The 14,528-nt window shown below is 33.3% G+C and overlaps 1 protein-coding gene across 1 annotated transcript in view; it reads left to right on the top strand.

Annotated features, from left to right (window-relative positions):
• LOC143053776 (intermembrane lipid transfer protein VPS13B-like) overlaps window positions 1–14,528 on the top strand; it is an 86,231-nt gene that overhangs the window by 51,139 nt on the left and 20,564 nt on the right. Inside the window, exons 37-43 of the mRNA XM_076226556.1 lie at window positions 2,973–3,050; window positions 4,442–4,594; window positions 5,364–5,612; window positions 9,160–9,240; window positions 10,398–10,570; window positions 12,269–12,427; window positions 13,176–13,419. Of these exons, the coding sequence (XP_076082671.1) occupies window positions 2,973–3,050; window positions 4,442–4,594; window positions 5,364–5,612; window positions 9,160–9,240; window positions 10,398–10,570; window positions 12,269–12,427; window positions 13,176–13,419 (1,137 nt within the window). The remainder of the gene's footprint in view (window positions 1–2,972; window positions 3,051–4,441; window positions 4,595–5,363; window positions 5,613–9,159; window positions 9,241–10,397; window positions 10,571–12,268; window positions 12,428–13,175; window positions 13,420–14,528) is intronic.

The raw sequence follows: 14,528 nt of genomic DNA, 5'->3' as shown, positions 1-14,528 counted from the left end.
TTAATTTAAAATTAGATTGCAGAATTACATAAACCTTTGATTATTTGACCTTTACATGCTTGCAAATAATACAAAGCACGAAAACTATAGATCATTGAGTATCTGTCAGATTAAAACTATAGATCCTTGAGTATCTGTCAGATTAAAACTATAGATCCTTGAGTATCTGTCAGATTAAAACTATAGATCATTGAGTATCTGTCAGATTAAAACTATAGATCCTTGAGTATCTGTCAGATTAAAACTATAGATCCTTAAGTATCTGTCAGATTAAAACTATAGATCCTTGAGTATCTGTCAGATTAAAACTGTAGATCATTGAGTATCTGTCAGATTAAAACTATAGATCCTTGAGTATCTGTCAGATTAAAACTATAGATCCTTGAGTATCTGTCAGATTAAAACTGTAGATCCTTGAGTATCGGTCAGATTAAAACTGTAGATCCTTGAGTATCGGTCAGATTAAAACTGTAGATCCTTGAGTATCGGTCAGATTAAAACTATAGATCCTTGAGTATCGGTCAGATTAAAACTATAGATCCTTGAGTATCGGTCAGATTAAAACTATAGATCCTTGAGTATCGGTCAGATTAAAACTATAGATCCTTGAGTATCGGTCAGATTAAAACTGTAGATCCTTGAGTATCTGTCAGATTAAAACTGTAGATCCTTGAGTATCTGTCAGATTAAAACTATAGATCCTTGAGTATCTGTCAGATTAAAACTATAGATCCTTGAGTATCTGTCAGATTAAAACTATAGATCCTTGAGTATCTGTCAGATTAAAACTATAGATCATTGAGTATCGGTCAGATTAAAACTATAGATCCTTGAGTATCGGTCAGATTAAAACTATAGATCCTTGAGTATCTGTCAGATTCTATAGATCCTTGAGTATCTGTCAGATTAAAACTATAGATCCTTGAGTATCTGTCAGATTAAAACTATAGATCATTGAGTATCGGTCAGATTAAAACTATAGATCCTTGAGTATCGGTCAGATTAAAACTATAGATCCTTGAGTATCTGTCAGATTCTATAGATCATTGAGTATCTGTCAGATTAAAACTATAGATCCTTGAGTATCTGTCAGATTAAAACTGTAGATCCTTGAGTATCGGTCAGATTAAAACTGTAGATCCTTGAGTATCGGTCAGATTAAAACTGTAGATCCTTGAGTATCGGTCAGATTAAAACTGTAGATCCTTGAGTATCGGTCAGATTAAAACTGTAGATCCTTGAGTATCGGTCAGATTAAAACTGTAGATCCTTGAGTATCGGTCAGATTAAAACTGTAGATCCTTGAGTATCGGTCAGATTAAAACTGTAGATCCTTGAGTATCGGTCAGATTAAAACTGTAGATCCTTGAGTATCGGTCAGATTAAAACTGTAGATCCTTGAGTATCGGTCAGATTAAAACTGTAGATCCTTGAGTATCGGTCAGATTAAAACTGTAGATCCTTGAGTATCGGTCAGATTAAAACTGTAGATCCTTGAGTATCGGTCAGATTAAAACTGTAGATCCTTGAGTATCGGTCAGATTAAAACTGTAGATCCTTGAGTATCTGTCAGATTAAAACTGTAGATCCTTGAGTATCGGTCAGATTAAAACTGTAGATCCTTGAGTATCGGTCAGATTAAAACTATAGATCCTTGAGTATCGGTCAGATTAAAACTGTAGATCCTTGAGTATCGGTCAGATTAAAACTGTAGATCCTTGAGTATCGGTCAGATTAAAACTGTAGATCCTTGAGTATCTGTCAGATTAAAACTGTAGATCCTTGAGTATCTGTCAGATTAAAACTATAGATCCTTGAGTATCTGTCAGATTAAAACTATAGATCCTTGAGTATCTGTCAGATTAAAACTATAGATCATTGAGTATCGGTCAGATTAAAACTATAGATCCTTGAGTATCGGTCAGATTAAAACTATAGATCCTTGAGTATCTGTCAGATTCTATAGATCCTTGAGTATCGGTCAGATTAAAACTATAGATCCTTGAGTATCGGTCAGATTAAAACTATAGATCATTGAGTATCGGTCAGATTAAAACTATAGATCCTTGAGTATCGGTCAGATTAAAACTATAGATCCTTGAGTATCTGTCAGATTCTATAGATCATTGAGTATCTGTCAGATTAAAACTATAGATCCTTGAGTATCTGTCAGATTAAAACTATAGATCCTTGAGTATCGGTCAGATTAAAACTATAGATCCTTGAGTATCGGTCAGATTAAAACTGTAGATCCTTGAGTATCGGTCAGATTAAAACTGTAGATCCTTGAGTATCGGTCAGATTAAAACTGTAGATCCTTGAGTATCGGTCAGATTAAAACTGTAGATCCTTGAGTATCGGTCAGATTAAAACTGTAGATCCTTGAGTATCGGTCAGATTAAAACTGTAGATCCTTGAGTATCGGTCAGATTAAAACTGTAGATCCTTGAGTATCGGTCAGATTAAAACTGTAGATCCTTGAGTATCGGTCAGATTAAAACTGTAGATCCTTGAGTATCGGTCAGATTAAAACTATAGATCCTTGAGTATCGGTCAGATTAAAACTATAGATCCTTGAGTATCGGTCAGATTAAAACTGTAGATCCTTGAGTATCTGTCAGATTAAAACTGTAGATCCTTGAGTATCTGTCAGATTAAAACTATAGATCCTTGAGTATCTGTCAGATTAAAACTATAGATCCTTGAGTATCTGTCAGATTAAAACTATAGATCATTGAGTATCTGTCACATTAAAACTATAGATCCTTGAGTATCTGTCAGATTAAAACTATAGATCATTGAGTATCTGTCACATTAAAACTATAGATCATTGAGTATCGGTCAGATTTATTGATGATGGTTATCTACAATTTTAATTTAGAAACAAACAAACTTGCTAACGCTTGTGAATAACTACATTATAATTATTTTAAGAACAGACTTATAATAATGACCTTGAATTTCAATTGAAGGTTGGCACAGAAGAAAATATTCTGCTACATTCCAGACAGATGAACTGCTATAGTTGGAGATCTCAGAAAACTAAACAGGTATGATATAAAATAACAGGTAACACATCACAAACATAAGACATTTTTATTTAAAAGTTAACTGCTGTAAGATTTGCAAATGGCACACCATGATTTATTATATTTGGTGTGAAAACAGTGAAACTATAAGACTTTAAGATAGTGTAGTTTCTGTAAAGGAATTTAAAATGTGATTGTAGTAACAGGTCAAGTTTAAGTTTTGTTCCGCCCCGCTTATTTTTGCGGGAATTATAGGCTTTGGACTATGAGAAATTGTTGAAAATGACAGTTATATGGAATTTTTTCTAAACACCTTAAGAGATTAGGCTGATTTTCAGTATGTGAGTTAACCATGATGAGTTACAGGTCAAGTTTAAGTTTCGTTCCTCTCCGCTAATTTTTCCAACTATCAGAACCACTGAAAAGTTTGAAAATTAGAAAAAATCTAAAATCGGGGACACAGTTTTAGGGGGTGGGGGGAAATTGTAGAAATAAAGTATATTATTTGCTTAAAGCAATTTACAATATTTTCAGATAACTAGAGTGGGGTGCTCATTTTCACCACATCTTTCAATGTTTTCTACAGTTTATGTTCAGGTCTAAATGTTTTTGAAGTATACTGATATTTCTATATGAAGATAACTTCAAATACAAAATATACTTAAGCTTGAAAACCGGTTTGTTTTAAGAAAATCATCTGAAAAGTTAGATTAAAGGGTGTTTGAAATATCTGGATGTTTTGTCAATGGGGGACACATATTCGCCGTTTTTACACATCTATTTAAAACCAAATAACCGCAGCTTTTAACAATTTTTATCAAATCAATTGCATTATAGGTGAATAACAGACATTTCAAAGGTATAAAGAATTCAAAATTAGGGCATTCAGTCAAATATTTACTTAGAAATACTTCTTTGAAATCTTGTTTTTTATTCAGGAAATTGTCCGAAAATCGTAGTCCGTTTTTCGGTCATTTTCGGTAGGAGCCGCAATTTTGTCTCAGTTTAAAAAAATATTATATTTGTTATAAAAATATAATTTACGGGTACATTTCTTCCATTTCAGCCATCCTTTGAAGTTTTTACACCTCAAAATCCTTAAACTGCGAAATTGTGTCCCCGGCGAAAATGAGCACCCCACTCTAGATTGTAGTAACCTTGGTGACTAAGATCTACATATGTGTTTGCTATGATCTTGGTGACTTAGAGCTACACATGGGTTTTGAGAGCTACACATATGTTTGTTATTATATTTGACTAAGTGATGCACATGTGTTTGTTATAATTCTGTGACTAAGAGCTATACATGTGTTTGTAGTTATCAGTGTGACTATAAATTTATTGTTCTGTTATCTTTGTTATAAATAGCTACACATGTCATGATGTATTTGTAGTAACTAATTTTATTTTAGGAGCTACACATGTGTTTGGATGGTAAGATATGGAAATGGTGTGAAGCGTTTGACCTAGATACTATTGGTACAGTTGTCAGAGTAGTAAAAACTATAGACAGACGGTATACAATTCTAATTCAGATAAAACAAATCTCTAACTCACAGAAACAGGTAATACTATAGACCTAGAGACCATTGTTTAATGGGAGATAACTCAAACTGTCTTAGTGATCAGTAACCAGATTTCCTAGTGATATAGAATAGGAATACTTTATTAATCCAATTATGGACCCTTGCAGGTTTTAAATTTCATACAATGATTACAATGATTTGTGTTATAACAATGAAATGATAAAATAAAATACATCACAATAGAACACTGAATAGTTATTGCATGCACATGGAAGAGAATTATATACATGTATATGACAGGTGATTCACATTGAAATAATGTTTTTATGGCCTCACCAAAAAGTCTTTTTAGACTCTCTTTCATATTTTGTATTTGGTCTCTTGTGGAGAGTTGTCTCATTGGCAATTATACCACATCTTTTTTTTATATAATTTTTTGTTGTAAAAAATAAACAGTTATACAGTTTTTTTTTCTCTAAACGCCTTCACATATTGAGCCAGTTTTTCGTATGTGTGTCTACAATGAGGAGTTACAGAGTTAAAGCTCTGTTGATTTTTTACCAAATTGAGGTGTTGGACTTGAGAAAAAAAATCTTGAAACAGATAAACAGAATTGAAAGAGAGCTATTCTGTTTGCAACTGCCTTTGGTTGGAAGATAACTAACAGTCTAATTTCTTAGAATGTATATGACTAGCATTAGTCAATATTGGAAAGTTATAAACAAAATGGACAAGCTCTTTTCACTTTTTGGATCATAAAGAGTTTTCATAACTTTGAAATGATGCCAGAGTGTACTTTATTTTACAGATTATAATAAAAGGACAGTTTTTATTGGCTAACAGACTATCATGTGACCTAGATATAGAAATGCACTCACCATCATTAGAGTCGGGAAAAGTTGCAGATGTGTTACCAGGGGCAACAGCTTCCCACACATATGTCCTTGAACTTGATGATAACATAATGATGAAGGTCAGAAGGAAAGGGAAGACTTTATCCTGGTCAAAGGACATACTGATCTCCAAAGATAAAGTTCCCTCTAGTCAAATGATTTATGTAAGTTTTTAGTAGAGAAGTTTTTGTTGTTTATGTTCTTGTTCAATTAAAATCACATCTAAATTAACTGATTATATATCAAGGTCCCGAAAGAAAAGTCCACCTCATTCCGTAATAAACTTTCGCAAACTTTTAAAATAACCTTATACAGTGAAACCTGGGTAAACCCAACCCTGATAAAACCGAATTTCAGTTTAAACCGAACAATTTTCATGTGTGGTGTCATGTTATTATTGTAATGTCTTTCAGATACCATGTGTGCAGGAGTCTTACATTCATGTGTGGTGTCATGTTATTATTGTAATGTCTTTCAGATACCATGTGTACAGGAGTCATACATTCATGTGTGGTGTCATGTTATTATTGTAATTTCTTCAAGTACCATGTGTACAGGAGTCTTACATTCATGTGTGGTGTCATGTTATTATTGTAATGTCTTTCAGATACCATGTGTACAGGAGTCTTACATTCATGTGTGGTGTCATGTTATTATTGTAATGTCTTTCAGATACCATGTGTACAGGAGTCTTACACTCATGTGTGGTGTCATGTTATTATTGTAATGTCTTTCAGATACCATGTGTACAGGAGTCTTACATTCATGTGTGGTGTCATGTTATTATTGTAATGTCTTTCAGATACTATGTGTACAGGAGTCTTACATTCATGTGTGATGTCATGTTATTATTGTAATGTCTTTCAGATACCATGTGTACAGGAGTCTTACATTCATGTGTGGTGTCATGTTATTATTGTAATGTCTTTCAGGTACCATGTGTACAGGAGTCTTACATTCATGTGTGGTGTCATGTTATTATTGTAATGTCTTTCAGATACCATGTGTACAGGAGTCTTACATTCATGTGTGGTGTCATGTTATTATTGTAATGTCTTTCAGATACCATGTGTACAGGAGTCTTACATTCATGTGTGGTGTCATGTTATTATTGTAATGTCTTTCAGATACCATGTGTACAGGAGTCTTACATTCGTGTGTGGTGTCATGTTATTATTGTAATGTCTTTCAGGTACCATGTGTACAGGAGTCCTACATTCATGTGTGGTGTCATGTTATTATTGTAATGTCTTTCAGGTACCATGTGTACAGGAGTCCTACATTCATGTGTGGTGTCATGTTATTATTGTAATGTCTTTCAGGTACCATGTGTACAGGAGTCGTACATTCATGTGTGGTGTCATGTTATTATTGTAATGTCTTTCAGATACCATGTGTACATGAGTCTTACATTCATGTGTGGTGTCATGTTATTATTGTAATGTCTTTCAGGTACCATGTGTACAGGAGTCTTACATTCGTGTGTGGTGTCATGTTATTATTGTAATGTCTTTCAGATACCATGTGTACAGGAGTCTTACATTCATGTGTGGTGTCATGTTATTATTGTAATGTCTTTCAGATACCATGTGTACAGGAGTCTTACATTCATGTGTGGTGTCATGTTATTATTGTAATGTCTTTCAGATACCGTGTGTACAGGAGTCTTACATTCATGGTGGTGTCATGTTATTATTGTAATGTCTTTCAGATACCATGTGTACAGGAGTCTTACATTCATGTGTGGTGTCATGTTATTATTGTTATGTTTTTCAGATACCATGTGTACAGGAGTCTTACATTCATGTGTGGTGTCATGTTATTATTGTAATGTTTTTCAGATACCATGTGTACAGGAGTCTTACATTCATGTGTGGTGTCATGTTATTATTGTAATGTCTTTCAGATACCATGTGTGCAGGAGTCTTACATTCATGTGTGGTGTCATGTTATTATTGTAATGTCTTTCAGATACCATGTGTACAGGAGTCTTACATTCATGGTGGTGTCATGTTATTATTGTAATGTCTTTCAGATACCATGTGTACAGGAGTCTTACATTCATGGGGGTGTCATGTTATTATTGTAATGTCTTTCAGATACCATGTGTACAGGAGTCTTACATTCATGGTGGTGTCATGTTATTATTGTAATGTCTTTCAGATACCATGTGTACAGGAGTCTTACATTCATGGGGGTGTCATGTTATTATTGTAATGTCTTTCAGATACCATGTGTACAGGAGTCCTACATTCATGGTGGTGTCATGTTATTATTGTAATGTCTTTCAGATACCATGTGTACAGGAGTCTTACATTCATGGTGGTGTCATGTTATTATTGTAATGTCTTTCAGATACCATGTGTACAGGAGTCTTACATTCATGGGGGTGTCATGTTATTATTGTAATGTCTTTCAGATACCATGTGTACAGGAGTCTTACATTCATGGTGGTGTCATGTTATTATTGTAATGTCTTTCAGATACCATGTGTACAGGAGTCTTACATTCATGTGTGGTGTCATGTTATTATTGTAATGTCTTTCAGATACCATGTGTACAGGAGTCTTACATTCATGGGGGTGTCATGTTATTATTGTAATGTCTTTCAGATACCATGTGTACAGGAGTCCTACATTCATGGTGGTGTCATGTTATTATTGTAATGTCTTTCAGATACCATGTGTACAGGAGTCTTACATTCATGGGGGTGTCATGTTATTATTGTAATGTCTTTCAGATACCATGTGTACAGGAGTCTTACATTCATGGTGGTGTCATGTTATTATTGTAATGTCTTTCAGATACCATGTGTACAGGAGTCTTACATTCATGGGGGTGTCATGTTATTATTGTAATGTCTTTCAGATACCATGTGTACAGGAGTCCTACATTCATGGTGGTGTCATGTTATTATTGTAATGTCTTTCAGATACCATGTGTACAGGAGTCTTACATTCATGTGTGGTGTCATGTTATTATTGTAATGTCTTTCAGATACCATGTGTACAGGAGTCTTACATTCATGGTGGTGTCATGTTATTATTGTAATGTCTTTCAGATACCATGTGTGCAGGAGTCCTACATTCATGTGTGGTGTCATGTTATTATTGTAATGTCTTATAGGTACCATGTGTACAGGAGTCGTACATTCATGTGTGGTGTCATGTTATTATTGTAATGTCTTTCAGATACCATGTGTGCAGGAGTCCTACATTCATGTGTGGTGTCATGTTATTATTGTAATGTCTTATAGGTACCATGTGTACAGGAGTCGTACATTCATGTGTGGTGTCATGTTATTATTGTAATGTCTTTCAGATACCATGTGTACAGGAGTCCTACATTCATGTGTGGTGTCATGTTATTATTGTAATGTCTTTCAGGTACCATGTGTGCAGGAGTCTTACATTCATGTGTGGTGTCATGTTATTATTGTAATGTCTTTCAGGTACCATGTGTACAGGAGTCGTACATTCATGTGTGGTGTCATGTTATTATTGTAATGTCTTTCAGATACCATGTGTACAGGAGTCTTACATTCATGTGTGGTGTCATGTTATTATTGTAATGTCTTTCAGATACCATGTGTACAGGAGTCTTACATTCGTGTGTGGTGTCATGTTATTATTGTAATGTCTTTCAGATACCATGAGTACAGGAGTCTTACATTCATGTGTGGTGTCATGTTATTATTGTAATGTCTTTCAGATACCATGTGTACAGGAGTCTTACATTCATGTGTGGTGTCATGTATATGAACAGATTACCAAAGGAGCATCCAGATTACTGGTATCTATATACATATTATATTTTATAGTTTTCCCTCCTGAAAACTGATTTTTTATTCCACTTTATGTTAACAAACAATATTTAAATAACCACTGCCTTATTTTATCATTTAATTGTAACTTATTTTACATTTTCCTATGGCAAACATTTATTTGCATCTTTTTTTGCCTTGATGGATATAAAAAAGAAGATGTGGTATGATTGCCAATGAGACAACTGACACAGAAATTAACAACTATAGGTTACCATACGGCCTTCAACAATGAGCAAAGCCCATACCGCATAGTCAGCTATAAAAGGCCCTGATAAGACAATGTAAAACAATTCAAAAGAGAAAACTGACGGCCTTATTTCTATAAAAAAAAAATGAACGAAAAACAAATATGTTGCACATAAACAAACGACAACCACTGAATTACAGACTGGGGACAGGCACATACATAAATAATGTGGCGGGTTAAATATGTTAGTGAAGTATAGAAGAAAGACTTAACTCACCTGTTTCCTTCGGGTGCATCAACACTTAAAGGGGAACTACTTACTGTTGATTCAATTATTGTCGTGTGTGTTATTTGTACTGAAATAATAAAGCTCTTTAGACATTGTTTGTGACTAATGAATGAATCCACATTATATACAGTACTTTTGATAATAAGAAAGAAAGAACGAGTCCAAAAATGTTAATTACTAAAATTATATCATGTTATAAACTTTACAATATTTTTTTTTTTTTTTATAAATTAGACCGTTAGTTTTCCTGTTTGAATGGCTTTACACTAGTAATTTTTGGGCCCTTTATAGCTTGTTGTTCAGTGTGGGCCAAGGCTCTGTGTTAAAGGCCGTACATTGACCTATAATGGTTTAATTTTATAAATTGTTATTTGGATGGAGAGTTGTCTCATTTGCACTCCTACCACATCTTCCTATATCTATTTAAATTTTCAAGATTTAAGAATTTTTTTTTAAAAAGTATTATAATTGACAGAACAGCATGATAGTGTTGGGGGCCTTATATAGCTGGCTTTCTTGTGTGAATTTTGTTCAATGTTAAAGGCTATGCAGTGACCTATAGTTTTGACATCATTTGATTGGTCTTTGATGGAGAGTTGTCTCAGTGGCAATCGTACCACTTTATTATTATATTATATGATCCATAGGTGATGTTTTGTCCTCTGTATGTCCTGAGATCACACTTGCCCTGTTCTCTGTTTGTTTCCATGGCGATACCAAACCTTGGGAAGAAAAAGGAAGTGGAAATGGCTGGCAAAGGGAGATCACTACAGCTAGAACTATTGGGTGATGCTAAATATGATCTGAGTTTTAAATTGAGGTATTGAATATGATTATTATGCTACAACTTTGAAATATAACATAGAAGTTGAATCTGAATGAATCATATGGTAATGTCCTAATGTATTTCTGAAACAAGACACAACAATTCCATTTTATGTAGAAAATCCAACAAAACATAGTTAAGGATGTTCGCTGCTCAGTTTCAAAATAAATAACTTTTCACAAAACTAGTATGTATTGATAGGGAATACATTGAGGAATAAAAAAAGCAAAAAATATATACGGGTCAATGTGCTTGTTTTCGAGATATTAGCCAAAATTTAATTTTGGATGTTAAGCATCTTCTGATTGGCTGACATTATTTTGTTATCAGCCCATAGACATAATTTAGTCATGTGACCGTGACGTCATCAACGTTTTTTAATTGTTTTCAACGGTTTAAAATGGAATTTGGAATTGAATTATAAGAAATGACTGTAATATTTTTTCTGTCTGTTCGAAATAACATAAAAAATGTGGTGCACACTGTGAAATAACCCGCTATGCGCTCTATTCAGTGTGCACCAATTTTTTGTTGTTATTTCTTCATAGACAGAAAAAATATTACAGTCATTCCTTAATTGGAATTTTGGCGGGAAAATATTCTCTCTTGATTTTTCATAGCTTTATCATTGACCAGTTAAAGTTCTCAAATACTGTTAAAAAATAAATAAAATTTTATAAGACTTTTACAAATGACTTATAATTATACATGTAAAAGATTTATAAAAAGAAAAATGGGGGTTTATGGGGAATTTTTTTTAAGGCATTCAAATAGATAAAACCAGAGGATTCCGAAAATCTGTAAAAAATTCCAAAACATGACCAGCATACATCCTTAAAGCAGTCTGTTAAATAATGCTTTCTATGTAAATACTACACAGAAAAGGATTAATTATGACTGTTTGCCAATTCTTTTAAAATTACAAGTAACATTGAAGAAGAATAAGTTGATGGTTTTTTAAAATATATTTATCAAAATTATAAAAAGTAAAGTAGGGGTTAATAGGCAAAATATTTGTTTGAATTACATGGATATAACTAGAGGATTCCATATACCTAACAAAAACTGAAAAACAAGAGGATTCAATATACCTGACAAAAACTAGAGGATTCCAAATACCTGACAAAAACTAGAGGATTCCATATACCTGACAAAAACTAGAGGATTTCATATACCTGACAAAAACTAGAGGATTCCAAATACCTGACAAAAACTAGAGGATTCCAAATACCTGACAAAAACTAGAGGATTCCAAATACCTGACAAAAACTAGAGGATTCCATATACCTGACAAAAACTAGAGGATTTCATATACCTGACAAAAACTAGAGGATTCCAAATACCTGACAAAAACTGGAGGATTCCAAATACCTGACAAAAACTAGAGGATTCCAAATACCTGACAAAAACTAGAGGATTCCATATACCTGACAAAAACTAGAGGATTCCAAATACCTGACAAAAACTGGAGGATTCCAAATACCTGACAAAAACTAGAGGATTCCAAATACCTGACAAAAACTCAAAAACAAGACGAGCAAACATCCTTATAAACCTTTTAAGAATGATTTATTTTAGAGATCATATTGAGGCAAATTGGTGCAGTACTGACCTTGACCACAATTTAAGATCTCATGTAATAACCTTGACCTCTATTTATAATCTTTTAAGGATGAATATTTTCTATTTCAGGTCAGATACTGACAAAGTTGACCCTGCATTGACCTTGACCCCTGAGCTTATTAACCAGGTTGAGAGGAAAGAAACTAAAAAATGTGATTTTGATAAGATGTTGGCTGTGATGAATGACCAGTGGTCAGATAAATGGCCATACACAGGATACTCTATTAGGTAAGTTGACAGTGATTGAACAGGAATTACAATGGTCACCATACAGATTTGTATACATATAGTAGTAAGTAACAAGGTTAGGTTTGAACATTAATGTCCATTGGTCAGTTAAATGGTCAGACACCAAATATTCCATATACCATAGAATATTAAAAGTTATATCAGACCATGAAAGTCCAGTGGTCAGTTAAATGGTCAGACACCAAACATTCCATCTACCATATAGTATCAAGTTTTCAGACCATGAGTGACTAGTGGCCACATACATTTCCTTAGGCAATATTGTTGTGTTTTGTGAATATTTTAACTCATTGTTTGATTGTGTTAATGTCAACATGGCTGATGTTTCATTTTAAATTGTTTAGGTATTTCAAAAAAGTATTTAATTGAGTCATTCTACTGTAGATCCATTTATTTTCGTGGGTTAAGGAAAAGTAACATGTTCGTGGATATTTAATTTCATGGTTTTGCTGAAGTTTGCATACAAGACTTAAGAAAATTTGGTATTTGTTGAACTTTTAATTTCATGTTTCACTGGTTCCCACGAAATCCACGAAAATTGGTATCCAACGAATAATAATGAATCCACAGTATATCTATTTAGTTTGAACTCAAAAAAGAAAAACTACCAATAATTGTCCCTCCTTACAATTAAGTACCAACAGTTCTGTTAGGTATATGTTTAAGTGTGTGTTTATTCTGTGATCACTTACTGACTTATAAAACTCATGTGTATTCTACTTCACAGTGATGAAAGTCAGTTACAGAAACAACCAGCTAGTGAATTAAGTGACCTTGACCTATCATTACCTAGTATTGACCTGAGTTTGACCTTGACAGAGTTTTGGCCTGGATGTAGTACTGTGCTTATTGATGTGTGTCCATGGTGTCTATTGACCAATCACAGCACATTAGATCTAGTATTTATAGATTCTAGTAAAGAAACATGGCCACTTCCTCAAGGAAAGACATTTAGTCCTCCTAAATTACAGGTAATTTATTATTGCAAATTTTGGGTTAACAATTTATTTACAATACAGACTTGATTTTTTTTCTAACCACAAAGTCAAATATAAAAATAAAATCTGTAATCTATGAAAATTGATACCTTCAAAAGTTAATGAATCCATAGTATTTTAAAAATAATTACTGCAGAAGATTAAAAAAAAACATCTTGAGATGTTCAGACACTATATTATCATTAGAAACTGACGTAATCTTTAAAATTTATTTTCAATTGGATAGTAAATAGATGAAAGAAGATGTGGTATGAGTGCAAAAGAGACAGTTCTCCATCCATGTCACAATTTGTTCAACACCAGGGATGATTCCACTATATAGTTTAGGGCCGCTTAACGGCCCTTAAATCTGACAGCGGCCCCAAAAAAATGTACATGAAAATGAATTCTCAATTCAGGAAAATAAAATAAAAATCGATATTTCCGGAAAAGTTCCTGTTACCGATTTTAAAGGCAACTATAGTTTTTCATAGTTTGTTGTCAAAACGTTTTAAAATCCGGATAAGAATGCTGTTCACGATCGAATTTTATTAACAATGATTTAATTATGTCAACATGTGGCAAACAATTTTATCAGCCGAATTCAACTGATTAATATGTAACAGGAGTATTCGATCTTGTAAAGGCAGATCGCCCAGCAGGTTGATAAAAATGGGTGTCAAAGCACACCTCGGCAGAGAGAAAATTCAAATTTTGATATAACATATTGATGGATAAAGATTAATTGGCGCCGATCTCGTAAAAGCAGATCGCCCAGTAGAGCAGGTTATATAATGTGATGAAAACTTGTTTTGTAAAAGAAATTATTTCCTCAAAAGACAAAAGTTTGAGCGTTTTTTGAAAATAATGTTGATTAAAGACCATTCATGAAATACGATGTCATCATTATGGAACTATTTCAAAAGTTTTGGTTCAATGCTTGAAATATCTTATCAATTAAGTATATGAACTTTTGTAATTGCTTTTCTGAATTCGACAAATGACTAGTTCAATTTGAAATCCATTTGAATCAAGGTAAATTTATAGAGATGACCTGCTGTTGAAAAAATACCCGATGAATGATTTTTTTCAGTGGTTTATGT

Source organism: Mytilus galloprovincialis, chromosome 12 (assembly GCF_965363235.1).
Source record: "Mytilus galloprovincialis chromosome 12, xbMytGall1.hap1.1, whole genome shotgun sequence".
Taxonomy (NCBI): Eukaryota; Metazoa; Mollusca; class Bivalvia; order Mytilida; family Mytilidae; genus Mytilus; species Mytilus galloprovincialis.
This window is presented reverse-complemented; position numbering and strand designations above follow the sequence as displayed.